The sequence below is a fragment of the Perca fluviatilis genome, chromosome 14 (genome assembly GCF_010015445.1).
Source record: "Perca fluviatilis chromosome 14, GENO_Pfluv_1.0, whole genome shotgun sequence".
Taxonomy (NCBI): Eukaryota; Metazoa; Chordata; class Actinopteri; order Perciformes; family Percidae; genus Perca; species Perca fluviatilis.
Genome location: NC_053125.1, coordinates 17,917,857 through 17,945,688, shown reverse-complemented (window position 1 = coordinate 17,945,688; position 27,832 = coordinate 17,917,857). Strand labels below are relative to the sequence as shown.

At 40.7% G+C, this 27,832-nt stretch overlaps 1 protein-coding gene across 5 annotated transcripts in view; it reads left to right on the top strand.

Moving 5' to 3' along the window:
• Nucleotides 1–27,832, top strand: part of chd3 (chromodomain helicase DNA binding protein 3) — a 43,558-nt gene that overhangs the window by 3,969 nt on the left and 11,757 nt on the right. For 3 of the 5 annotated variants that reach the window (XM_039823435.1, XM_039823431.1, XM_039823432.1), the window contains exons 5-37: nt 686–933; nt 1,299–1,432; nt 1,534–1,669; nt 2,814–2,989; nt 5,170–5,439; nt 6,650–6,853; nt 6,980–7,203; nt 7,529–7,660; nt 8,142–8,238; nt 9,353–9,544; nt 9,629–9,829; nt 10,107–10,244; nt 10,780–10,901; nt 11,104–11,277; nt 12,183–12,324; nt 12,700–12,831; nt 13,215–13,332; nt 14,355–14,479; nt 14,565–14,796; nt 15,096–15,280; nt 16,220–16,397; nt 16,734–16,820; nt 17,190–17,275; nt 17,706–17,839; nt 17,993–18,137; nt 19,492–19,654; nt 19,762–19,919; nt 21,828–22,026; nt 22,152–22,259; nt 22,356–22,487; nt 23,426–23,534; nt 24,479–24,611; nt 27,135–27,330. In XM_039823435.1, coding sequence (XP_039679369.1) covers nt 686–933; nt 1,299–1,432; nt 1,534–1,669; nt 2,814–2,989; nt 5,170–5,439; nt 6,650–6,853; nt 6,980–7,203; nt 7,529–7,660; nt 8,142–8,238; nt 9,353–9,544; nt 9,629–9,829; nt 10,107–10,244; nt 10,780–10,901; nt 11,104–11,277; nt 12,183–12,324; nt 12,700–12,831; nt 13,215–13,332; nt 14,355–14,479; nt 14,565–14,796; nt 15,096–15,280; nt 16,220–16,397; nt 16,734–16,820; nt 17,190–17,275; nt 17,706–17,839; nt 17,993–18,137; nt 19,492–19,654; nt 19,762–19,919; nt 21,828–22,026; nt 22,152–22,259; nt 22,356–22,487; nt 23,426–23,534; nt 24,479–24,611; nt 27,135–27,330 — 5,210 coding nt within the window. The remainder of the gene's footprint in view (nt 1–685; nt 934–1,298; nt 1,433–1,533; nt 1,670–2,813; nt 2,990–5,169; nt 5,440–6,649; nt 6,854–6,979; nt 7,204–7,528; nt 7,661–8,141; nt 8,239–9,352; nt 9,545–9,628; nt 9,830–10,106; nt 10,245–10,779; nt 10,902–11,103; nt 11,278–12,182; nt 12,325–12,699; nt 12,832–13,214; nt 13,333–14,354; nt 14,480–14,564; nt 14,797–15,095; nt 15,281–16,219; nt 16,398–16,733; nt 16,821–17,189; nt 17,276–17,705; nt 17,840–17,992; nt 18,138–19,491; nt 19,655–19,761; nt 19,920–21,827; nt 22,027–22,151; nt 22,260–22,355; nt 22,488–23,425; nt 23,535–24,478; nt 24,612–27,134; nt 27,331–27,832) is intronic. The other 2 variants (XM_039823436.1, XM_039823434.1) reach the window with 1 other exon arrangement.

Genomic DNA, 27,832 nt, shown 5'->3' with positions numbered 1-27,832 from the left:
TTTCTACTTCTCAGGTCTGCCTATTGAAATCATGTATGTCTGCTGTATATGCACAGGTACAGTCGTAGGCCATAAAAAAACTAGCTACTTCATACTTTGTATAAAGTTTCAAGCCTGTCGTTGTCACAGAGACCGACCTCCCTCTACACTGGCAGCACTATTGAACAGAAGCTGTCCATGGTGAAGCTACTAGCAGCATATTAAGACAGATACAGGTGGCGTGGGTTGAAAACAACTTGCCTCGGTCTTCCTCTGGCAGCTGTGTCTTCATCATCCCTGCTAGTTGTGCTTCCAGTGTGTGAGTGGAGCCTCGGCCTCTGCAGCTGACTCATACCTGCTTTCACTCTGATAACATGAAGTAATCCATAATGTCCACTGCTTGACATTTTGGGAAGTTATTTGGCTGTCTCAACTCCACTGGCAGACTGAGCTGTAGTGGAAAACTCCTCTCAGCCAAATCTTTCCTGTAGTTCTTTCTATATAGATTTTATATGCAAACCTTTCCTGTCTAATTCATATAAATATTATTGACAGTCAACAAAAAATAAAGCATTATTAGTCAATAATGTATACTGAAAAAGAGTTATGCCGCAGCTCTTAGAAATGGGTACATGTTTATACAGACATCTGCCCATATGGCTTCTCTTTCCAAAGCATTTCAATGATCCCAACCTCTCGCCCACAGGCCGATGATAGCCAAGAAGAATCCTAAGATCCCCATGTCAAAGATGATGACCATCCTGGGGGCCAAGTGGAGAGAGTTCAGCTCTAACAACCCCTTCAAGGGCAACGCTGCTGCTGTCGCGGCAGCCGCGGCAGCTGCTGCGATCGCTGTTGCCGAGCAGGTCTCCACAGCGAATGCCTCGCCTGAGCCACCGCCACCGCCGCCACCGCCGCCACCAATCAGAAAGGCAAAGACGAAAGAAGGCAAAGGTCAGTGGTCAGTTTTAGACCTGAAAGCTTCCTTTCCCTGTGCCCCTTCAGCTTCTATGTCAGTTTGGAGAGTTTGTAATCCAGCAGACATTAAAATAAAGCAGATGGACAAACTTGTCATTGATATGATGCAGTGAGTGTGTTAAATAATTGGGATTGGGGAAAATACAACAACAACACACACAACAACAACAATAATAATCTTTTACACATGCTGATGTCCTGTGAACAGCTGACGTTTGCTTACGTTGTGGTTTACATGCTAATCTAAGACAATAAACTATCCTATTTACTCCTACTCCTTTGTTACTCACTACTTTCTCATTCTTTCTGTCAAATGTTGCATTATGACCTTTTCTGTCCAGGCCCTGGCTTTAAAAAGCGCAGTAAAAGTCCTCGAGTCCCGGACAAGAAAAAGGCTGCAGCAAAGGCTAAAAAGATGGCACCCATTCGTATTAAGCTATCACCTATAGGTGCCAAGAGGAAGAAGAGTTGCTCAGTGAGTACAAAGCTTCTGCATGGCCCCTCTGCTTCTTCTCTTTCCTGTTTCTGCTACCTGTTTACCCCTCTTTCTTTCCTTGACTGTGATTTCTCTGTCAGAGCGAGGACATGGATGAGGATGAGTCGGAGCAGGAGGACTCCAGCGTTCACAGCTCCTCGGTTCGCTCCGACAGCTCTGGTCGTGTCAAGAAGAACAAGCGAGGACGGCCTGCCAAAAAGAAAAAGAAAATTACAAGTATGAGCTAGGGCTGCACGATTATGGCCCAAATGATAATCACGATTATTTTGATCAATATTGAGATCACGATTAATTATCAAGATTATTTGTTGATTTTAACCAAAACAAATTTTATGTCACATAGGCTAATTATAACAGCTTTTACATCCATATTGTGCTACATTCCTGCAAATACATCCATATTATGCTACATTCCTCCTTTTATTGAAGAATACTGTGAAGGAGTATGCCATTTCAGCTGTTGTCCGACCACTTTCCATACATGCATGTTTGCCGTAAGGTATCTACCTGACGAAATAGCAACGTGGATTTCTGTGGCTCTTTACACTGCCACTTACATGTCTGCGTTGCACTCTGATGCTCCGAAACCCATGTTAGAGGCAACATAAACACCGCTGCATGTCACGCTAGTAAACACTAATAACATGTTACACTACCGGTAACGTTAGCCTACCGTTAGCCACAGTAGTAACTGGAATAAACGGCTAAAATGCTGACAGCTAAACGGTGTAGTGTGACAGGATTCCAACAGCGGGACGTCCAACAGTCTGCTGCTATAGCTATGAGCTAAAAGACACAAACTAGCACTGGTCACTGCTGTTGTCTGAAAAACAAAACAGACGGGACTAAATGTTGCGTTTACTGGTAAACTGGTAAACATCGTGACCGGCTTATGATGACCGACTGCTACCTGTTGTGGAATTTTCCTCATGTTACTCTGTCCTCTGGGACTGTCTACATCTAGAAACTAAGCTGCGCGGTGCAGGGAACAACTCTGATTGGCTCATGGAGGCACGTGATCAGATAGATTGGCTTTGCAAAAACTTTGATAAGGAGCGTTCTATGAACGGAATGACGCATTTTAAATATCACTCGATCACGTAAATTTGATCGTGGGAAGCCAAAATCGTGATCGTGATTAAAATTCGATTAATTGTGCAGCCCTAGTATAAGCACAAACTCCTCGTTATATGTACAGTAATTAATTATGAATGACATACAGTCTAACGTGTCCACATCTGTGTCAAGTTTACTTTGACTCATATTTTCAGTCTGAATTATTTTTAAACATGAAAAACAAAAAAACTGCATTTTCCGACATGTTTCAGACATTTATGTCTTTCTGTGCTCGTCCCTCCAGTCCCAGGTGAAGAGGATGGCGACGGCTATGAGACAGATCATCAGGACTACTGCGAGGTGTGTCAGCAGGGCGGAGAGATCATCCTGTGTGACACTTGTCCTCGAGCTTACCACCTCGTCTGCCTTGAGCCTGAGCTGGACAAGGCCCCCGAGGGCAAGTGGAGCTGCCCGCACTGCGTGAGTACAACAGTAACACGTCTGTTTCTGCTTCCTATTCATGATTTTGCTTAGCATCCTTATTTACATATTTATCTTTTAAGCGACACGTCTACCTGGCAAAGCTGAGTGACAGTTAAAAGTGGTTTGTTTTTACTTGCTCGGAGCACCAGATGAATAGAGGCTTTTTAGCTGCATCACAAATCTCAGTGGAAAGCTGGCTGCATTCAGACATACACAATCCTGCCCAGACAAAGACAGGTACCTGAAGTGGTGATGTAGGTGTAGATCTATTCAGTAATGTCACAAATAAATCAACTGTCTTTACACTGAAACAAGTACAATTAGTCAAATTCTGTTAACGTGAACTGTATTGCTGGCCAGGTGCATCTCTTTCTACACAGTGAATTGAATGTGGACTGCTATGCGTTTGGTTAAGTTGTGTGTAAAATACTAACACAGAGAAAGACTTTTTGCATTTTACTGGATAGTTTTGACAGTTAAGAAATGCCGTTAAAGGGGTGATAGAATGGTTATATAGGGTATTTCACACTGTTCCTTAAGGTCTCCTAATAGGGTATGTAACATTGGTTGGGCTGAAAATGACTCTTTTGCTGGGTTTTTTTGCCCTAATGCTACCCTGTTAAATGGGACTAGATGAAACGAGAGCTTTCTGCCTTATATGGTCTGCTCATGAATATTTCGATGAGCTGCAAGCTGATTGGTTGAGCTTAGCACGCACACACACACACACACACACACACACACACACACACACACACACACACACAGAACACACACACACACACACACACACACACACGTTCCCCTCTATGCCCCCCGCCGCCGCCGCCGCCACCACCCCACACACACACACACACACAGACAGAGACACACACATACACACACACACACAGACAGAGACACACACACACACACACACATACGTTCATAGTAAAACGGCCCATATTTGAGCTTTAGAAGGAGTTGAGAAGTTTTAGCTTTGTTCAGATTCGCCCGTTTTCAGAGGCAGTTTCAAATTGTGAGATTTGCAGAGGAAAGGGGTGTCAATGGGATTTTGAGGTTCTATGTATATCCTATTTACCCTCCAAACTGTTGTTATTCAACTATGACAGGGTAAAATCGGTTTTGCATTCTATCACCCCTTCAAAACAAATGAATTGTAGTCCAGATTAGGGCTGCACGATATGACCTAAAATCAGAATCGCGATTAATTGCCTTTACCTCGATAGCGATAAATGAACAATAATTTAAAAAAAATTCTGAATAGTTTTTTTATCTTCATAGTTCATTGGCAAGGTTCATACTGTAAATAGGCTCAAATATTGAAGGTGAGATATTTCTTTCTAATTCAAAAGTGCTTATTTTTGTTATTTTAAAATAATTGAAGGAAACACAAAGCGGGAACTATTATGGCCTTTTTATTGAAAATGTATAAAATTGAAATGAAAGCACACATTGCTGAAAATGTCTTGTCACATTTTAGTTTTATAAAATGATCGAAATTATCGTCATGGGGAAAATACGTCGATAACAGCTTCAGAATTTCAATGTCGATACATTTTCAAATTAATTGCCCTAGTCCAGATCCTTGTGAAATTCTTATTTATAGATGTAGTCCTACTACCAGCTGCCGGTTTGTTGCTCGTTGCTGCTACGCTGCTATATGAGAGAAATGTAAAATGCATATGCTGTTTGTCATTTGTGTAACATGACGCTGTCATGATTTCCGATGTTTGCAAATCTTGTTTTTGTAACAGGCACCAGAAGCTCAATAAACGACTCGCATCCTCCTTTTATTCTGCAGAAAGTCAATCAGCTGCCACAGTTTAATACTTCTTTTCCTCCAGACTTTTAGCTTTCTATTTTCGAGCTAGCCAATATTATTCTTTTAGGTGGTAATGTTGTTATACCCAAATATACTCATGACTCACAAATAGGCATTGGTGCACAGGAAAAGGAGACCGCAAATATGCTTAATATTGCTTGACTTGCTCTCTACTAAAAATTTCCTCCTCAAATTAATCCTGCAAGTCTGGGGATTGACCAGCTTCTGAGTTCTCCCCCTGGTTCTCCCCCAGGTGATGGTAACTATCACCTGGATCCAACTTGACTGCAAAAATGGTATTGTCAATTTTTCACTCAATTGAGATGTCAATCAATAAACGTTTCTTTCCCAGGAAAAAGAAGGAATCCAGTGGGAAGCAAAGGACGAGGACTTTGAGGATTTCGAGGAGGACAGCGAGGACAGAGTGATATCAGAGGTCAGCATTGGGGTCCCCGCCGGGGCAGAGGAGGAAGATGACGACCACATGGAGTTCTGTCGGGTGTGTAAAGACGGAGGTGAACTGTTGTGCTGCGACACCTGCACCTCCTCCTACCACATCCACTGTCTAAACCCGCCGCTGCCAGAGATCCCCAACGGAGAGTGGCTGTGTCCGCGATGCATGGTGAGTTGCTCCCGTTTTTACTTCAATGTAAAACTTCTGTATATATCCGGTCTTTTTTTTTTTTTTTTTAAAGATTATTTTTTGGGCATTCAAACCTGGGCCCCCTGCGTCGACTGAGCCTCCGTATATGGGCGCATGCTCTACCAAGTGAGCTACACAGGCGCCCCTCTCTCCATCTAGTTTAATTGTTGATTTACAGGCTTACAAATTCAGGATGTATAAGTCCCTTTACTAATATTTGATGAAAATAGATTGTATATACCTTTTTTATATTTTGACAAAATAGGAGTAGTAGGACATTTTAGTTTGTTGCTTTATTTTGATTTGGAGTATATGAAATCTGTATGTTCAGTTAGTTACATTAACTTAGGTAACAGGGTGACAGTCGGCTTTTTGCATTAATCTGATGTTTTAAATTTAGATTTTATGGCCATAAAAACATTTAACCAGGTTTCTAATCGGCCTTTTACATGTGCGTATGTGACTTCAGACAGGGAGAGTGTTGCTGTGACAGCAGTGTTGTAAGAAAAGATCACTTCACGTAGCGATGAATCCTTGTGTTTTAGTCTGACTAAAATGGAAATGGACACTGATGTCTATAAGTCTAAAAAAGTCAGGTTCCACCGCTAAACAATTACATTTAGACACATTTGTGCTGAAAAACTGTTCTCTTACTATGCTTTCAGTCTAAATGCTCCCACACTCACACACCTAAACAAAAAGTCACGAGGCAGCATCTTGTATTGATAATACGATTAAAATAAGTAGCTGTTGTTAAAAAATAACACTGGCTGTGGACGTGATTTCCTGTGCAAAATGGTTTTTTTTTGTGCATGTACTGATTTTCAGCCAATATGTCATTCATGTTGTCTGTTGCTGTCTATGTTTGAGAAACATGACAGCACTTTGGGGAATCGGTGTAAGTCGAAAAAACTAAAATTGTGATTTGTGCCTCCCAAGGACTCAAAACACTGCTGAACGCTCCCTTTAAAGTCTCTATTGTATTACATTAGAGAAAGTTTATTTTATTATATTACATTAGAAAAAGTACAATGTATCAAGCCCAAACTGACTCTTTGTTAGTTACAGAGGTATCAAACAGACTCAGCTGTGTGTCATTGAATAATTAGTCTTGACCAATCATGCGACTGCAACCACAGGATCAGTACACACTTCCGAGGATTCATTAATAAGTGTATTCCCCCTCTAGTGTCCGCCTATCAAAGGACGTGTCCAGAAGATCCTCCACTGGAGATGGGGTGAACCTCCGCCTCCCATCCCGGTTCCCCCCGCTCCTGACGCACCACCTGATGCCCCCCCGCCGCCACCCATGAAGGGCAGAGCCGAGAGAGAGTTCTTTGTCAAGTTGACTGGGCAGTCCTTCTGGCATTGTACCTGGATCACTGAGCTGCAGGTAGGCGAGATAAGATTAATGGAGGGATGGATGTAAAGTGACGGTCAAATTGAGTCAAGAATTGCTCAAAATGTTGTCCCAAAGATGATCATCTTTTTCTCCCTCTTCCTCTTTTCTTCCTTCCAGCTGGAGATCTTCCACTCTGTGATGTTCAGAAACTACCAGAGGAAGACGGACATGGACGAGCCTCCCAGTCTGGATTACGGGTCGGGCGGAGAGGACGAGAACGGAGTGGGAAAGAGCGAGAAGAGGAGGGCCAAGGACCCCCAGTACGCCATACTAGAAGACAAGTACTACAGATTTGGCATCAAGCCTGAGTGGATGATGATCCACCGCATCATCAACCACAGGTGAGGTTTGTGTGTGTGAGCATGAGCGTGCAGTATATCTCGTCTTCTGTGTGTGTCCCACATTATTTCATTAAGTTCTTTAAAAATATGTTAAGTACTAAAGCATGCCAGGCTATATGTCTTTAGTTCCTGAGTGTATTGTTATTGATTTATAATGCATTCCATGGTCAGCCAATGTGATTTATTTATTTTTATAAACATATAGTAGGATATTGTTTTTGGCCTGTTAAAGTACAAAATGGTAGTTTACAAAAACTGACAACATTTGTACACATTCACAGAAATGTAATAAGCACGCACTTTACTGTATGTGTCTCGCTGCTAGTGTGGATAAGAAGGGGACATACCACTACCTGGTGAAATGGAGGGACCTGACCTATGACCAGTGCACCTGGGAGAGAGATGACATGGACATCCCAGAATTTGCAATTTACAAGGGCAACTACTGGAAGCACAGGTAGGACCTGCTGGAAACATTTGACCCACACTTTTGAATATAACAAGCAAGAGCTGTTTTTTTTTTTTTTTTTTACAGCAAGACAGTAGGCAGAAACGGTTTTCAAAATGAGTCTAGTAATGATATAGTTTCAGCTCTTTTCTTTGGGTTAGAGGTTTGTCATGGGACCGGAGAGCGTCCCAAAGTGTGGAAACCTACCTGTAGGTCAATGCTTTTAACCCTTGTGTTGTCTTCCTGTTTTTCTTTGACGTTTTTGACACCATTTTTTCAGTTTTTGCTTTTTCCAACGTTTTAAATTGTTAAATTGTTCTTCTACACATTTTCAGCGCTTCTTTCTACGTCCCATATTTTCTGATACAAAACAAAAATTGAAAACGGGTCAATTGGACCCTAAGTCAACACAAGGGTTAAAATACTCAGACGTTTATTACTCGTATTTACTCGTTGGTTTACTTTCGTACTTGACTCAACTGTCGAACAGAGATGCAATAATGAAGGAGGATCCAGACAAACCCAGGAGGATGAGGAGCAAGATCCAGGAGGGTGAAGAGGAGTCTCCTGCCTCGCCGGTCACTGATGTGAGTTAACTGTAGTTTCAGTATCTGTCTTTATTTCACACCAAATCTCAGTTCCAGAAGAATGTTTGATTTTTGTTCCTGACTCTCTGGAGCTTCAGCCAGGTTTTAAAAGACAACCATATTGTTGAGGGCATTGCTTTTATTTGTGTTGTGATGTGATAATTGACGTACTCTTACGCATACTACTTAATTACCTGTTTCATATAAGGTGAAACCATATTCTTTTTTATGTTAAAGTGCCCATATTATGAAAAAATCACTTTTTCTGGGATTTGGGGTGTTCTTTTGTGTCTCTGGTGCTTCCACACACATACAAACTTTGAAAAAAATCCATCCATGCTGTTTTGAGTGAGATACGGTTTCTGAATGTGTCCTGCCTTCAGTCTCCTAGTGAGCTGTTCAAAATCGGCTTGGACTGTGACGTCACAGTCCGAAATGAGCTGGCTAACCACAACCGTTAGCTCGTTAGCATGCTAACCGTTAGCATTAGCATGCTAACGCTAATGCTAATGCTAGCATGCTACGTCGTTCTCATAGCAAAGCACTGCTACAACACACACAAGTTCACCATAATCTACAAAGAACTACTTACATGTGCGCTCATTTAGAAGTCTCCCAGCTAATCCTGCCTTGTAACTGACCAAAGTTGGAGAAACAGGCTTTCCTTTACTGTCTCTAGAGTTAGCTAGCTGACATGATCTACATCTGAGCTACTGAGCATGTGCGAGTGCAATCAAAGATAGTACAGAAGAAGAAGATGAAAAGAGGTCTCACTCTGTAGCTAAAACAGAAACCAGGTGAAAAGAGGATCTGCAGCAGTGAGAGAGAGCTGTGCAGTACAACAAAAATATGGTGTTTTTTGAAAATTAAACCATGTAAACCTATTCTGGTACAACCTTAAAATACAGTTATGAACCTGAAAATGAGCATAATATGGGCGCTTTAATGAATCTAGTGAATAAAATGTACAATACATTCTCAAAAGTTTGTTTAATGGGTTGATTTTGTCTTGTGAAAAAAACTTGAATTATTTGTTAATGTAACTACAATTAAAACTACAGTTAACTTTGTCCCAATCAGGTTTTTCAAGTCTTTCCTCTGTGTCTCCGTCCAGCCTACAATAAAATACGAGGAACAGCCCGACTTTGTCACATCGACGGGTGGGACGCTGCACCTGTACCAGCTGGAGGGTCTGAACTGGCTTCGGTTTTCCTGGGCTCAGGGCACAGACACCATCCTGGCAGACGAGATGGGCCTGGGCAAGACCATCCAGACCATTGTCTTCCTCTACTCACTCTTTAAAGAGGTACTGGAGCCCATTGGTCCTGTTATTGTCTTGTTTTCACTGATTTCGAAGATTGCATGAATTGTTCCTCCTCCGTCCCCTCAGGGTCACACTAAGGGTCCGTTCCTGGTCAGCGCTCCGCTCTCCACCATCATCAACTGGGAGAGGGAGTTTGAGATGTGGGCGCCCGACTTCTACGTGGTGACGTACACGGGAGACAAGGACAGCCGAGCTATCATCAGAGAGAACGAGTTCTCCTTCGACGACACAGCTGTCAAAGGAGGGAAGAAGGCCTTCAAACTGAGAGTGAGGAAAATAGATTTGCGTTATCCACGGCTGGGCAATAATTCAATTCTATATGGGATTTTTTGTCAGTGGAATCATGTTGTCATTTTAGGATAATTTCGTGTTATTTTTTATTTTTTATTTTATTCTTAATAATTCCCGGCAAAATGTAACTCAAAACTATGTTTTATGTTAGCATAAACATTAACAATCAAAATATGACAAAACAAATATGATCTTAATATAATATAACATCCTGTCCTCCTTGCTCTTAAGTTTCCCTCTTATCTTCCTGCAGAGAGAGGCTCCTATCAAATTCCACGTGCTGCTGACCTCCTACGAGTTGGTGACCATCGATCAGACGGCGCTCAAGTCCATCGACTGGGCCTGTCTGGTCGTGGACGAGGCTCACCGGCTCAAGAACAACCAGTCCAAGGTACTGCAGCTACTGTGTGTGTCTGTGTGTGTCAACGTTAATATAAATCCCATTATATAATTTAAGTGACCAAGATACTGTATGTACTGAGTAGGACATGTCACAGTTGGAAAATAATCTTGTCAGCGCTCTCTGGTGGACAAACCATGTAGTGGCAGAAATATTTCTAAATCAACTCCAGTATCTTTAACATATTTGGTATTTTTCGACTGCAAGTTCTTTTTACTTCAGTTCTCACTCTCAAATTCCATTTACTTTATTATACCAAAACATTACATCTATAAGTCAACTAAAACATTTTAAACACCTGCACTTGCAGATGTATGTACGAATACGTTGATAATGTCGACCACACATGACAATCAATAAATTAATGAATGCATTATATGACAAATACATTATAGTTATATGTTGTTTTTTTTTTGTTTGTCTGACTTAGTACTGCCTTTACATCCAACGAGGAAAAGAACAATATTGTTAAACATGTATAAAATAACTGCAGACGTATGATAGGGACTGTAACTTGTCTTTGCAGTTTTTCAGGCGTCTGAACGACTATAAGATCGACCACAAGCTGCTACTGACAGGAACTCCACTACAGAACAACCTGGAGGAGCTGTTTCACCTGCTCAACTTCCTCACACCCAACCGCTTCAAGTAGGACGTCACACACACACACACACACACACACACACACACACACACACACACACACAGACATATTTATTTTACTGCATGTACTGCATATCATTCTTTCCCTTTTTAGTAATAATTAATTAATGGTGTTAGATAATGTGTGATAATTTGAACCAAGAACTTGGTACTACCAGTCCGTCACCCAGTCCATCTCTCTGTACAGTAACCTTGAAGGCTTCCTGGAAGAGTTTGCCGACATCTCCAAGGAGGACCAGATCAAGAAGCTCCACGACCTGCTGGGGCCTCACATGCTGCGGAGGCTGAAGGCAGACGTCTTCAAGAACATGCCCTCCAAAACCGAGCTGATTGTCAGAGTGGAGCTGAGCCCTATGCAGAAGTACGACACGCGGGAGGGTTTAGGGGGAAATGTGGATACGCTGGTGATCGGCATTTTTAGATAGCTGGGGCATGTTCCCCTCTAGCTACATCATTGACCACTTAGCCTACATTTTCTTAAACAAGGCACTGTTAAGGTGCTCTGTGGTCAACAGTGGAGGACTGTTTTGAAATTTCCAGTAAACACGATTTGGAATTTTGCAGGTCAAAACATCAGGATATCTAGGTTGAAGCTGGGCAAAATTTGTTTTTGTTTCATCTAGGTTACATTCAACCTTTATTTTAACACCTGTTCAATGACTATATTTCAATATTTATCAGATTTATCATAGGGCCTGCTTCATGTTGAAATAGTCACTGCAATACTGTTGTAATGGCTGCAACTTATACATGTAAAAAAAAAAGAAAATTTTAAACTTGAAGTCCTGACATGTTTTTACCTGCAAATAACATTAATCATGTCATCAATGTTAGCTGTGATTATTTGAATTTTTTAGAAGGCCAACTGCTACTGTGGGAGCTACATATTTGTTGATATTATTATTTGAAATGGACAACAATAATTGGATTTAATGGAAATTAATTAGCCCCACACTGAAAATGGAATAGATATGTAAGATGTTATTTTGTTAATCAATCAAAAATCCCCAATTTGCCACTGATTAATGCGGCTTAAATGGATTCAGAGCAATATATACTTATATTTTTGCAGAAAAAAATTGCATGTAATATTGAAGTAGAAAATTAGACAATTCCTCAACAAATCATTAGGATATTTTCATAAACAATGTACAATGGAGGGTGGAGAGAAGAAAAAGAAAGGACGTTTATCTTAGTTTTTGTGTTGGTTTAAATGGCTTACATTGACTATGTATGGGACTGTGCACTTAACATTTTTAAATACAGAAAATACTACAAGCTGATTCTGACCAAGAACTTTGAGGCTCTGAACTCAAAAGGTGGAGGAAACCAGGTCTCCCTGCTCAACATTATGATGGACCTAAAGAAGTGCTGCAACCACCCCTACCTCTTCCCTGTCGCCTCCATGGTGAGAACACACACACACACACACACACACACACACACACACACACACACACACACACACACACACACACACACACACACACATAATCTTGTCCTCGACAATACCCTGTCTATAGCCATAACATAGCTCTTTGATAGAAATATAATAGAAGAAAACCAATAATTATTTGCTAGTATTTCATTCTTTTTAAACCATTTGCTTAGAATTTCTCCTGAATTGCAGAAAAGTGACACCTTGTGGTGATGATTAGTAGTGATCTTTTTTTTAATCATGTTTGTACTAATCATATGCTACTAGTATAGCATATGATTAAAACTACAGTTGAGATGCAGACAGTCATTTGTTCCTCATGGCATGGTTCCTGTGTGTTCGTAGGAAGCCCAAAAAACCCCAACCGGTGCTTACGAGGGGTCGGCCCTCACTAAGGCCTCTGGGAAACTGACGCTGTTGCAGAAGATGCTGAGTAAACTGAAAGAGCAGGGGCACCGAGTACTGGTCTTCTCACAGGTATATTCTCACACACACACACACACACACACACACACACACACACACACACACACACACACACACACACACACACACACACACACACACACACACACACACACACACATAAACACACACACACACACACACACACACACATAAACACACACACACACACACACATAAACACACACACACACACACACACACACACACAGTATGCATAAGCACAGGTAAGTATACACACACCAGATGGACAGCTCCCTTCACAGATGTTAAACTAGTCCCATGGCGCCTCCAGAAGGCTCAGCAGCAGACTGATTCCAGCTGTGCGTGGGTAATCGAGTATACAGTAGATTAAAACACAAACACTTCTTTCTCTTTCTCTCCTCCATTTTTAGATGACTAAGATGCTGGATTTACTAGAAGATTTCTTAGACCATGAAGGTTACAAGTATGAAAGAATTGATGGAGGCGTCACAGGAGCGCTGAGACAAGAGGCCATTGACCGCTTCAATGGTGAGATACTGGATGATGTGCAGTAATTAAAGGTGCAGTAAGCTGGTCATGTAGGATTTACATCATTATCACCTATTGTTCCCTTGAGTAGTTCCCGAAAATTTACTGAAATAATGCATTTTACTTCACAAGAGAACATTGTTTGAAGTTACAAGAAAAGTACTTGATTGGCGACTGCAGAAACAGCAGAACTTCCTGTTTCTTATTTCAGGGACAGCTAGTTAAATAAAACAGAATTTCAAAAGAAATGTCTAATGAAGATGTATCATAATGAAAATACTGTAGGAATACTGTGTTGCTATTTGCTTTTGGGGCTTTTTTAGACTTCCAAGCTGTATTTTTTGGTGATCATCACAGTTAGATTTTCTCCAGTTCATGAGAAGATAGAAATGCAAGGAGATGGAGTCAGGCAACAGGATGAGACTCAATTGCTGGAACTTAACTAACAGCCTTAAATGCTCCTAAAACGTAAGAGAAAAACATTCCAGTATCAGGCATATTATCAATATGAGCCACAAAACCAGTCTTAATGTTTAAAAAAAGTGATCAAACTAAAAATATACACTTAAAAAATGACCCTCCAGATCTATTCTCAAAAATCAAAAAAGTTGCACAGAAGTTATAAAAATCATACAAAATATTTTAATATATATGCATATTTCAGGTATTAAGAAAAACTCAACTAGACCAGAAACAATGATGAGGCAAGAAAAATCCCTTCACAAAAATGTAGGAAATGTAACAGCAGTACAGAAGAGCAGTAGCATAGCAAAACATTTCAAACTTATCGAAAAACATCCAGAATTGAACAAATAACAAAAAGGAAAGGTTTGCAAAAGAAAGCTTGATATCAAATTCAGTCAATGTCAATTACTTAATGTCCCCTGAAATGAAAACCGTATTACCATTATAAAGATAACATAAGTTCCTGGCATCAATGGGATCCTTTCATTAAAAAGAAATGATTATTATTACTGGCTGTTAGTTTCTCTCACACACTCTCTCTGTCTCTCTGCCCACAGCTCCTGGTGCTTGTCAGTTTTGTTTCTTGCTCTCCACCAGAGCGGGAGGTTTAGGCATCAACTTGGCCACAGCAGACACAGTTGTCATCTTCGACTCTGACTGGAACCCTCACAATGACATACAGGTACTGTAGACTGGTAGCTGCTGAGGAAGGAAACGATTTAATTCTACCTCAAATTCATGTTTGGGCTTTATCCCTCTCTGCGTAGGCGTTCAGTCGAGCCCACCGAATCGGGCAAGCCAACAAGGTGATGATCTACCGCTTCGTGACGCGAGCCAGCGTGGAGGAGCGCATCACCCAGGTGGCCAAGAGGAAGATGATGCTGACCCACCTGGTGGTCCGGCCAGGCCTGGGGTCCAAAGCTGGCTCCATGTCCAAACAGGAACTGGATGACATCCTCAAGTTTGGAACGGAAGAGCTCTTCAAGGATGAAGTCGAACGTGAGTTGTTGTTTTTTTTCAACTCCACAAGAATATTTTGTCAAGGGAAGATGAGATGTTTAGTCATATATAATAATGTGGGAATTGTGAGCTTTAATGTCTGGGTCAAAGTTGGAGTTGGCAGGCTTCTTCTCCTGAATTAGATTATTTTGTCAAACACACTCACTTTAATGTAATTTAATCTCATTTGTTTTATTCTGGTTTTCTTGACAATATAATTGGTTGACAAGAAAAATGTGTGAAATTTGTCTGGAGGAACAGGACAAATCCTTTCCACTTTTTAACTCCACGTGTGGCAGGTATGAAGAATAGTTCGGGGGATAAAGTTGAGGACGAGGGCAGCGTGATCCACTACGACAGCGTTGCCATTGAGAGGCTGCTGGACCGAAGCCAAGACGCCACAGACGACTCGGACGTCCAGAACATGAACGAGTACCTCAGCTCCTTCAAAGTGGCCCAGTACATGGTCCGAGAGGAGGATAAGGTAAGAGGGAAGAGGTCGACAGGATCTTACAAATAATATGATAGATTTTAGGTTTAAAAGGATCTTTGTAGACATTTCCAAGTTATATCTTCCATATCCAGCAACTGTTCACCTAATGACAAGCTGTATTATAGTTACTCACTTAAAATAAGAAATAAACATAGACCTCTTAGCACTACTTAGGTAGTGTCCTCACACAGATGTCATGTATACCGTAGATGGATAGTGCGGAATCGATAAGTGGATTACTTGATAAATCAATGGACAGAGAATTACCCCAAAAACTGTAGTTTGATAATCAATTAATCGTGTAAGACATTTCCTCACACAGAAAAGGCAATCATTCACTGGTTCCAGCTTTTCAAATGTGATGATTTGCTGCTTTTCTTTGTCTTTTCTGATACTGAACTGAATATTTTGGGGTTTGAACTGTTTGTTGGACAAAACAGGGAATTTTGTAGATGTGAACTTTGGCTTTGGGAAATTGCGATGGTGATTTTGTGTACTATTTTCTGACATTTTACACACGTAACAAATAAATGATGAATGATAATCTGTATATTGTTGTGGGGGCATGACAGGGAATGATGAGATGCAGTACAAAAATAGCCTACAATGTTTAATTGCAAAGCAATTTGTGTCTAATCATATAGTGTCCTTGCATCCCAGTAGCAAACATTCAAAAGCCTGGTAACAGTCTGCGGCCCATGGGTTGGGAACCTTTGGTGTAAAAGGCTGGTAGATAGTAAGAGAAGAGTGGTGTGTCAAAAGCCCACAGTCACATTTGATGTGTAAATGAATGCACATATGTTGTAGTAATGTGACTGATAACCACAATCAGTTCATTTTGGAGACGTTTGATCTTTGCAGTGAAGTCTGCAAATAATTGAATCTATTTCAGAAGAGTTGTAACTGCCATGTACTTTTCTGCCGCTCCAGATCGAGGAGATCGAGCGGGAGATCATCAAACAGGAGGAGAACGTGGATCCGGATTATTGGGAGAAACTGTTGCGGCATCACTACGAGCAGCAACAGGAGGACCTGGCGAGCAAACTGGGCAAAGGCAAGAGGAACCGCAAGCCTGTCAATTACAACGATGCTGCACAGGAAGACCAAGGTAGGGACCGGGTTTGGACCGGTGCTGTATGGACCTGGTAGTCTCAAAAAAACTCAAGGAAGCTGAGTAAACTCCTGTGAATTGCTTTATATCAAACCCTGTGTTTAAAAATGAATCCTCTTTCACATGATCCTATGAATGATTTCTGAAAGTGAGACTGTATTTTTTATTTATTGTTAAGATTGACTATGTTTCTTCTTCTAATCTTATGATCATAGTATAAAGTAGGATTAGTAGGATTTTAGATGATACAGTATGTCTTCTGTCTGAGTTATTGCTTGCACAGTGGAAGTGAATGGGCCTGGCCTATTGACAGACCACCATGTGCTGTTTCAGAGTGGCATGCTGACATTTCAGATAACCAGTCCGAGTATTCAGTGGGTTCCGAGGAGGAGGACGAGGACTTTGATGACCGGCCAGAAGGTAAGGAGAGATAAAATAAAAAAGACATCAAAACGAGCAGCGCTCCTCATGAACGATGAAAGATGCCTGTTGGAACACACACGCACACATGATCAGGTCTGTGTTGAATTACAAGTTGAAATGGATTTAGTTGTAACAGTTGCCTGGCAGCCGAACACGTTAGATTGCCAAAAAACGCAAACCGCCAATCTCCCGTGAGTTTCAAACAGTTAGAGGAAAACGCTCGAAGCGTTTCTGAAGTTTCTGATTCTTGGTTGATGTACTGATGAAATACTAACTGTACATTTCAAGAAAACTCTGCAAGTTTGCAAAATCCTCCCTCCTCTGTGTATTTTCACCATTCTTTCTGTTGCCTCCTGTTACCTGCAGGTCGACGGCAGTCACGTCGCCAGTTGAGGAATGAGAAGGATAAACCTCTGCCTCCTCTTTTGGCCAGAGTGGGAGGCAACCTTGAGGTTTGTACAACTCTCTTGAACCAATTCTTTCATTTTGTGTGTTATGTGATATTATTGGAATCTGTCAGCTTTGGTGTAAATTGAACTGGCACTCTTAGATATTTTTCTAACAATCTTAAATCGATGATGGCAGCAAGGCTATTAAATCTCCAGCAACTCTGTACCTTCCAAGCTCATTTATCATCCTGATAATGGTGGACTTGTATAAATGGCCTGCATCGTTCCAGCGAGGATTCAAAGTTTATTTTAGTGTTATTAGGCAGTCAGACCTATTCTAAGAAGGCCTTGGGAGAATTAAGGTTTCTCATCCTGACATTCTCATTGAAAGTCTTCCAGAAAAAATAACAATGCAGAGATACATTTTAACAGTATTTCCACTGCCCAGACAGTGCCAGCTTCACTCAGGAAAAATATACTGTAATTTCGATAGGTGCTGGGCTTTAACACACGCCAGCGAAAGGCTTTCCTGAACGCAGTGATGCGCTGGGGGATGCCGTCTCAGGATGCTTTCTCCTCTCAGTGGCTGGTCAGAGACCTCAGGGGCAAGACTGAGAAAGAATTCAAGTAAGGAAAAACTGTATTGATTGAAATAGTTTAGATGCATTCTTTCTCCATTTCTATACGTCCTTTAACTATATATTTCTTCTTCTTCTTCTTCTTCTTCTTCTTCTTCTTCTTCTTCTTCTTCTTCTTCTTCTTCTTCTTCTTCTCTGCCAGAGCTTACGTGTCACTCTTCATGCGTCACTTATGCGAGCCAGTGGCTGACGGGGCGGAGACGTTCGCAGATGGTGTGCCGAGGGAGGGCCTGTGTCGCCAGCCAGTCCTCACCCGCATCGGCGTCATGTCTCTCGTCAAGAAGAAGGTCAGACCAATGCTGTTCGCCTTCCTTAATCAAGACAAATGCAGTGAATGAAGCAAGCTATGACACTTAAAGTTGTAATCCGCAACATTCCAGTCCTGGTTGATTTTGCAACAGTAAAATCCTTGAGCAGCTCACAAAAGATGCTAAAATAGGCTGTTGTTTTGTAGACAGTTTTATGAACGATGGCTGTCATTGCTAACCTCGGTGACAAATGCATTGCGTTTCCTGTGATCACCTCACAATAAAAGTAGTCTATATCCTCGACGTTCCACTTCCGGGATTGCTCCGGTGCCCCAGGAAATTCCGCTGGATGCATGTCTTCTCGCCGATGTCTGTTTCCTTCCGCTTTCTTTGTGTTGGAATTCTAAACTCCGGTGGATTTCTGAGGACTATGGTTAACTGCTCCTCAGATCTCTGCAGGGTAAATCCAGACAGCTAGCTAGACTATCTGTCCAATCTGAGTTTTCTGTTGCACGACTAAAACAACTTTTGAACGTACACGTTCCACCAAAAAAAGTTCCTTCCTTGGACTATTTTGCAAAGGCTCCGTGCGGAGCTTAGTGCCGCCCATGACGATTGTGATTGGTTTAAAGAAATGCCATTAAACCGGAATTTTTCTCCCATCCCGGAATGCTGTGTTGACTCGCCAGCGCTGTGGAGAAGGGAAGCAAGACTACAATAAAAGCCACCCCGGTTTGCATTAGCAGTAACTTCTGATATGAATGAGAGTGGAAATCAACATTAAAACAAAAATGTAAAATATTAAAACTGGATTACATACAGTACATCCTGTGAATCCCTCGTGTGTAGGTAGGCAATAAGAATCCAGTGTGGGAATGGCTGATTCCGCCACTAACTATAACACTGGTACTATATAGAGAGATAATTACTGACAATAAAAACATTGAATGGCTATTGCTGAAAAAAGCAGACTGTAAATAGTACCAAAAACAGGGTTTTGCTTTCATGAAAATCTTAAGGACCATAACTTGAATAGGGCGCCTCCATATCAGCAGGCTGTCTACAGGCCCATATGAAGTAGTAAGATGTCTTTAATCTAAATAAAATGTCAGAGGTCTTTTTCTAATGAAGAAATCAACCATGACATCTTGAAAGATGTTCTGATTACCCCTGCTAGTTTTTTTGAATTTATCCAAACATCTCCAATCCAGTTTTCAGTCCAACTTGTTGAAACCTGCTGACATCCTGATCTGCTATCTATGCCAGGGGGAATGTATGATTTACTGCCTGGCGAGCAGGGCATGTGGGTGGTGAGTTTAAATAAGGTGATATTAGGTAAAGTGAGTGTGTGCCAAGCTTTTTTATTTTATTTTGCTGAGTGTTTTGTGTCCAGATCCAGGAGTTTGAGCACATCAACGGGCGGTGGAGCCTTCCAGAGCTCAAGCCTGAGGTCATCATAAACAAATCCTCCTCCAGGGCCTCCTCTCCTGCCATGAAGACCACCACGCCCACCCCCGAAGCCAGCTATAACAACACACCTTGTACCTCAGAGCCAGGTAACCAAACCTACATGGCCACATTCACCAGATCCAGCAGGGGGCACTCCGTGTAAAGGGCACCAGATAAAGTTGGAGATTAATCTATCCATATTGTTTATGTGCAGCGACCCCTGCTCCATCAGACAAGCTGGAAAAGAATGGAAAGGAGGGAGAGAAGGACAAAGAGGAAGGCGAGGCCCAGTCTGACAAAGAGAAAGTGAAGGAGAAAGAAAAGGATGAGGGGAAAGAGGTGGACAGCAACAGGACTGCAGAGCCTGAGGAGGTGGGACACTGTTAGCTAAAACACCTACATACTGTGGTTTTCAGAGGCCAGTTAGTGTCTTCTTCATCAGCCAATTCATGTTTGCTTTTCTATTTTCATATGGAGTTCTGATTTTGCATCTTATGTAAGACGTGCAGTATTATTTAAAAATAGTTTTAGGCCTCCTTTTAAGTCACACGCACATACAGTTGTGTTTAAAATAATAGCAGTGTGATTTAAAAAAATTTAATAATGCTCAAAATCCTTTGAATAGCTTTTAATTCCAAAATATCAATGCATTGGGAACACTTGGGAAGCACATTCAATATTATAACAAAACATGACCAAAATTGATCATTTTTGATGTCACCTATGGGATTGAGGTCTTGGGATTGGGCTGGCCACTCCATAACATCAATCTTGTTCATCTGGAACCAAGACTTTGCTCGCTTACTGGTGTGTTTTGGGTCATTGTCTTGTTGAAAGACCCATTTCAAAGGCATTTCCTCTTCAGCATAAGGCAACATGACACCACAGTATGAGAAACATCCCCATAACATGATTTTTGCACCATCATGCTTTTACTGTCTTCACAGTACTGTGGCTTGAATTCAGTGCATGGGGGTCGTCAGACAAACTGTCTGCGGCCCCTAGACCCAAAAAGAACAATTTTGCCAGTCAATGTGTCCTTTGGCAAATTTCAACCTATTCAGTACATGTCTTTTTTTCAGCAATAGGACTTTGTGGAGGCTTCTAGCTGATAGCTTTGCTTCACATAGCCTTCTTCTGATTGTAACAGTACTCACAGGTAACTTTAAGTCTTCTTTGATTTTCCTGGAGCTGATCATTGGTTGAGCCTTTGCCATTTTGGCTATTCTTCGATCCATTCGAATGGTAGTTTGGTCATTCAGGATGCCATTTCAAGGCATTTGAAATCATTTTGGCTGAGCAGCCTATAGTTTTTTGCACTTCTTTATATGTTTTCCCCTCTCCAATCAACTTTTTAATCAAAGTCCGCTTTTCCTCAGAGCAATGACTGGAACGACCCATTTTGCTGAGTATTTCAGTGTGAAATGCACTATAACCAGCATGCACAACATTTGCTTCCTTCCTTCCTTAAATATGGGCCATAACTGACGCCTGTGTCTTCATAGAATCAATCACCTCACTAAGTGAACACAATTCTGCTATTTTTTTGAACATGCCCCTTTCGATTACAGATAAAATTTTACAGAATGAGCAGCATGCATGTCATGACTGTTGAGTCTGTTGGTTTTATATGACTCTACAACACTTACTAGTAAATTATTTGCCATGTAGAAATATCACTTCTACCAAAAATGTTGATTTATGAGGTTAGTGATGTTGGACTGCTATTATTCTGAACACAACTGTATGTACCTGTTTTTTTGCATGCATTTTTCTCCAATTCCCATAGACTTTACACTACTTTAAACAGTTCTCCAATGCATGCTATTGTTTTTTTCCTTCCAGTCGGTTTTTGTTGACTTTCATACAGCTTGAAAATCCAATCCTATATTTGTATTGCGTGGCAATGAGTGTAGAGTTCAAATAATCCATACTTTCAGCTGAATTATAGCGGCATTTTCACATCATGTAAAAATCAATGGAAACTGCCTGTAAGGTAGAAAAAAACAAACAACACCTCTACAGCATGCTCTGGAAAATAGTCAAAATGTTAAGTATATGGAATTAATAGCAAAAAGACATACAACATACAAATACACTGATGTGGTCTGTTTAATGAAGTACAAAAAGAATAAGATGTAAACTTAATGAAAGGAATAAAAATGAATAATGATTGAATTGTGTTTTTTCAGTTCTGTAGAAGCTTGGCATTTGAAGATTTTACCACACAACAACAAAAATGACTCAGTAAGTGATGGCATATTGTGTTACTTTCCATAGCTTTCCTCCACGACAAAAGACACATCCCAAAATGCATCCCCTAATCAAAAAAATGAAGGCAAAGAGGACAGCGACATGAAAAAGGAGGAGAAGAAGGAAACAACTGACACTTCAGCTGCCACAACAGAGGAGAAAAAGGTACAAGAGGAGAGTAAAGAAGAGAAAAAACAAGACACAGAGGTCAAAGAAGAGAAATCAGGTAAAAACAGAAAAGAAACTTGATAGGTCAGTAAGATCAAATCCGATGTGCACAGATGAAGAAGGTTTATGTGGAGTAATGTTACAAGTCCTTGCTAATTAAATGTTTTTTTTCCCCTGCAAAAGGAGAAAAGCTGGGGGAGGAGAAGGAAAAAGATAAGCGGGAAGAGACACTCACAGCAACAGAAACGACAGATGCAAAGGATAAGACCGAGGTGTCTGATGTGAAGAAAGGTATACGCTTCACGGTCTGTGACAGTAAGCTGCCATAAATACACAAGCAAAAATGTATTTGCTAATAGATACCTTTGCCATCTTACTCAAAAACAGAGGAAGTCAAAGGTGAAAAGGATGCTGGGAAAGAAGTCAGAGCAGCAAGGGAGGATTTGCCCAAGGGTAACGGGAGGCCTCCCATTGAGCGACCTCGCTTTATGTTCAACATCGCAGACGGCGGCTTCACGGGTCAGTACTGATTTACCTGCAGTGGTTGTGGAATAGATCCAGCTGGTCTATGTGGTAGTGTACGTACGGGAAGGCATTTTAGGATTCTACGTAGGGTACTTACTGTATGTAACTTTCCCTAACTTCACTGTACTTCATCTCTTTTAACAACCATAACCATCTATGTTTACTTCTTCAACATTCATTATGGGCATTTTAGGTGTAACTAGTTATCAGCAGGTTTGCCAATCAGAATGACAATTATTTTGCATAAACTGTGATTAGAAAATTAAAGAAAAATTCTATTTATTTTTTAAGTATCCCTAAAAATGACCCCCCCTCCCCCCTCCAGGCACTTCTATTTTATTAACAGTTAAGTTGGATGTATTGGAGCTTTCAGAAAAACCTGAGTTTCCCAGTCACAATTTTGACTTGGATGTTGACAAGAACGTCAGAAGCTGGTAATTATTGGAACTCAGATATGACATGAACACAACAATAGCCTCTTGTTAAGGTGGAAGTGATAATACCTGGGAAGGGTGCAAGAACTGCATCCCCATTCATTAGATACACAAAGAAGTATCAACATGAATCAAAACATAAATGTAATAGCATAGACACTTGCATTTTAAGATTGGGAAGATTTTTTTTTTACTTATGTAAAATTACTAAAGAATCCCTGAAAGCTGAGGAGAGAAAGGTGAAAAGGTGAAAATAACTTAATAGCTAGTCCAAACAAGTGACTAAGCAGTCTAAACAACATCAAAATCCCAACTAAAACAGAAAAAACATTCCCCTTGCTTTCCAGAGCTTCTGTACAAAAAGCCAAAATGATCTCCACATTGAACACAAACCCAGAAAAGCTCTTTGTGCCATGGAAACACCTGCAGCCAGGTTTCAGCTAGCTAAGCACTTTGAGACCTGCACCATTTTTAGCTTGTGTTGGCTTCACCCCACAGAGCTGCACACTCTCTGGCAGAATGAGGAGCGAGCTGCCATCTCCTCGGGGAAGATGAACGAGATCTGGCACCGCCGACACGACTTCTGGCTGCTGGCGGGAATCGTGATGTATCCTTGACGGCAGTTGCCCGAGCGATGACCCCAATGTGTTTATTTTTCTATAAGCCGGGAGAAGCCTAGCGCAATAAGTCAACAAGCCAGCCAGAGCTCGGTAAACAGCAAACTGTGTCTGCTGGAAGCCAATGTAGTGGGTCATTTAGTTCATGTTGTTCCCTCTATTATGGTAATTAGGCCATGCTGCATGCAGCATTCACATTAGACTGTTTTCATTATTCTGCAAGCTAATCATGAGGCCTAGTTAGGCTGAAATAAAAGGGAAGAAATGATTTGTTTCAGAAGCTGCCTAGGGCCCATTTGTGCTAAAATAACTGCAATTTTGTATTTTAAGAAGATTAAATGAATCCCCGTCAAAAAACAATGTTCTGCTTAAAGGAATAGCTCAACATTTTGGGCTCAACATTTGCTTTCTTTAAGGGTCAGATCAATACCACTCTCATGTCTGTTTCTAAACTTGGCATAAAGTGGAGGCAGGGGAAACAGCCTGGCTCTGTCCAAAGTTCAAAATAGCCTCCCAAGGATACATATGGTTGTTTTTACATTTCTGTTTGTGAACTTTTTAGTTGTAATGAGTTACAGCATGCAAATTAGTGGTCTTTAAAGGTCCTGGTAGGCAGATTTTGTTACCTAGAGGCAGGTTAGCTGTTTCCAGTCTTTATGGTAAGTGAAGCCAACTTGCTGCTGGCTATAACTTTCTATTGAATGGAGTGGCATAGGTCTTCTCGCCTAACTCTTGCAAAGAATGTGAATTAGTGTATTTCCCAAAATGTCAAACTATTTCTACTACTTAATTCCTATGTGCTTCATAACTTTTCCATTGGAGAAATAATCTGAAAACCTTCTGTGTTTAGCTTCACCGTTACTTTTACCACACAGTGTTGCTTCACACTGCCTCTTACCCAAAAGTGTTACGTGACCCTTGACTCTTGTGCCAGTCACGGCTACGCCCGGTGGCAGGACATCCAGAATGACCCCCAGTTCGCAATCGTCAATGAGCCTTTCAAATCGCAGGCCAACAAAGGCAACTTCCTGGAGATGAAGAACAAGTTCCTGGCTCGACGCTTCAAGGTAAGACAAGACGTCTACAACTTGACTATCAGCTGTGGAGACACCAGATTTATTTCTTCTTCCTCCTAAGAAATCCATGTTGCCATGCAGGAAAGTCACCAAACTTTGCACACAGTCCAGTCCTGTGCCAAACTTATCAGTCAGAATCAAAATGTAGCCCCAATAGAGCAGAAACTTGGCCCTGCTTTTACCCAGTAGCATTCTACTTTTTTTCAAAAACTGCAAAACTTCTTAAACCTATCTCCTCACACATTTCTGGCTGTATTGACACCAATCTTTAGGAATTCATCTCCACACTGTCTTCCACAAATTTTCCATTCAGATTTTCGATTTATCAAAAATTGAGCCCACAAATGTTTTACTGCATACAGTAGTGTAAACAAATATGGAAATTTCTTGCAAACTAAATCTTTGATCTTCATAGAAAACAATTCACAACATTTTAAGGTCACTGTAGATTTGTTTTTTAACAGTGTTTTTATTAATTTTTCATTGCAAATAATTTTTTACATTACATTACATTTTTGAACTGAAATGCTCAGCTCATTAGTTTGTGTCTTAGGTTAACATGCCACTGTGTACTCTGGCATTATGCTGTGGGGATCGGAGACACATAAAATCAGAGATATTTAAATTTTAGAAGATCCTTGGACATACTTAACATGAGAAGAATGTCTTGTGTGTGGCACTTCTGCTGACAGAACCCTCGTGAATTTGCCATTTTCCTCCTCTTCCGCTTTTTCCTTTTCCTCCTCAAAATGCTCAGCCCCAACCATTGCTGCGTAGCAGCTATAATTTTATCGATTTTTTTCTGTACTAATAACATAATGATATTTCTTCCACTACATGAGAAATATAAACATGTTTCTCTACAAAAACCCATCTTTTCATTAACAAAAGAACCAAACCAAACTCAAACATTAAAAACAAGAACTTTGGGTGCCTGGGTAGCTCACCTGGAAGAGCGCCCGCCCATATATAGAGGTTTACTCCTCGACGCAGTGGCCGCTGGTTCATCTCTGACCTGCGGCCCTTTGCTTCATGTCTTCAGCTGTCCTGTACAAATAAAGGCCTTAAAATGCCACAAAAAATTATAAACTATTAAAAACTATGACAAGCCATTCAAAGCCAACTTTCAGGACTTGACAGTTTTCAATACTCTGTGCTATAGACACATTTCAGTGCCAGCCCTACTTCTATGCAAATAAACTATTTTAGGAACATTTCACAGTGTCTTCCATCACCTGACTTGTTTGATGGTCGGATGACAGATGCCCCTAGACCCACATTTTGGCTGGATGGTGTTGCTGACCGCTGCATTTCTGGAACAGCTCTCATCCTGTTTTTGAGCGGCTCACATGTTTCAGATCCTGCCCTCAACATCCTCATTTACTGTATCTCTGTTTCTTAAACATTTCTCGTTATCTCTCTTGTTAAATTATTGGAGTTTTTTTGTAAATCTGCCATTGAGAATGCACAAGACAGCACAAAATAAATCTCTTTCACACAAAATGATCCTTAGAATGTTTTTAGTTGTAATTGGTTGTGTAACACGATGAAATTTTTTTGCAACACGTTTACAACAAATAACCACTTTTTTTTTACTGGACAACACACAACTAAATCACTGTATGAAGCTCTATTTCCCTTAAAATGTTTGCATTACTGTCACTATGCTAACCAAGAAAGAATACTGGAGCAGTTTTCAGAGAGAATATAATAAGAGTAGGTTGCAAACAAAGGGAAGAATCAGACTTATCAGAGCTTTTAAGCCCTGTGTTATCATTTCTGTCTGTTTTAATGAAATATAAAATAACAATTAGTTTTGTCAGTTTTCCTTTGATTAGAAATGTGGGTTTCATCTAAAATTTGTTCATTTACATAATTTACATAATTTATATCAGTTAGTGTTTTTGAAGCAGATTCTTTTTTCACCAAGTAGCTCGTGTTGTAAGGGAATTTAGTTTTTTCATTAGACGTATTGCTAGATGCACTGATTCATTAAATGTCTTGAATGCAGTGTGCAATAATCTACTTTTCTACAAGATACCGAGCTCTTCTGTGATCACTAACCCTGCATAAGAAATAATTGCTGTATCTCTCTCATTCTCCTGCTGTTTATACATTTTTTCTTAGCAAGATAGATATTTGATATATTAGTATAAATCACAACAATAAATAGTGTCTCATAAAGTCACCCTATTTGCTAAAATAAACACCAGTGTTTGGTACGGACCTTTGACTGCTCACAGAAACAACTTTTAAAGATCTGAATACTGAAAATGTGTTCCATTTATATTGATATTATATTGATTGATATTATATACATATTTATGATATTGAAAATACATTATTACATCTTGAACAGTCACGTAATATGTACTTCCCGGTTTATGGTTGAAAAAGACATACATAAAATCTGACCAAACGTTTGCAATGAAATTACAGTACAACTAAAAAAAGAGAAGTGAATGATTGTGGTTCACTTCTACTTGACATCAGTATGACCCTCTTGTCCTCCAGCTGTTGGAGCAGGCGCTGGTGATAGAGGAGCAGTTGCGACGGGCGGCCTACCTGAACATGACCCAGGACCCCAGCCACCCGGCCATGGCGCTCAATGCGCGCTTTACAGAGGTGGAGTGCCTGGCGGAGTCACACCAGCATCTCAGCAAGGAGTCGCTGGCGGGCAACAAGCCAGCCAACGCTGTCCTGCACAAAGGTCAGGGATAATGGGATGACCCCAATAATTAGGGTTAAAACCATCAGCGTCGCCAGGTCATTTTTCCGGGACCTCAGCCCTGTATGTAATTTCAAATGTAGGCAACACAAAGTTTAGGTGGCAATACTATTGCTACATTTTGTTTAAAGTTCCCGTGACGTGACGTTTACAGTCTAAGGTTCATGCTCAAACACACAGAGCTCTGAAGCAGACCTGTGCGTGGCTTTGTGTCCACTCTATATTCGTAATTCGTAATATTATAACTTAATTTTTCTCAAAATATCCCAACTCCTCCAAAGCCAGAGAACACAGATGGGATGAGTTATATTTTGAATGAGCAGAATGTTATGAACATGAGCAGAAATCTTGTTGAAACACATCTGAAATATTACAGTCCAGGGATTTATTAATTAATTAAAATGAATTAATGTTTCATTCACATGACCAAGTGCCACATGCCACATGCACATTTAAAAGGTTACTTCATCAACAAAAGAGGAGG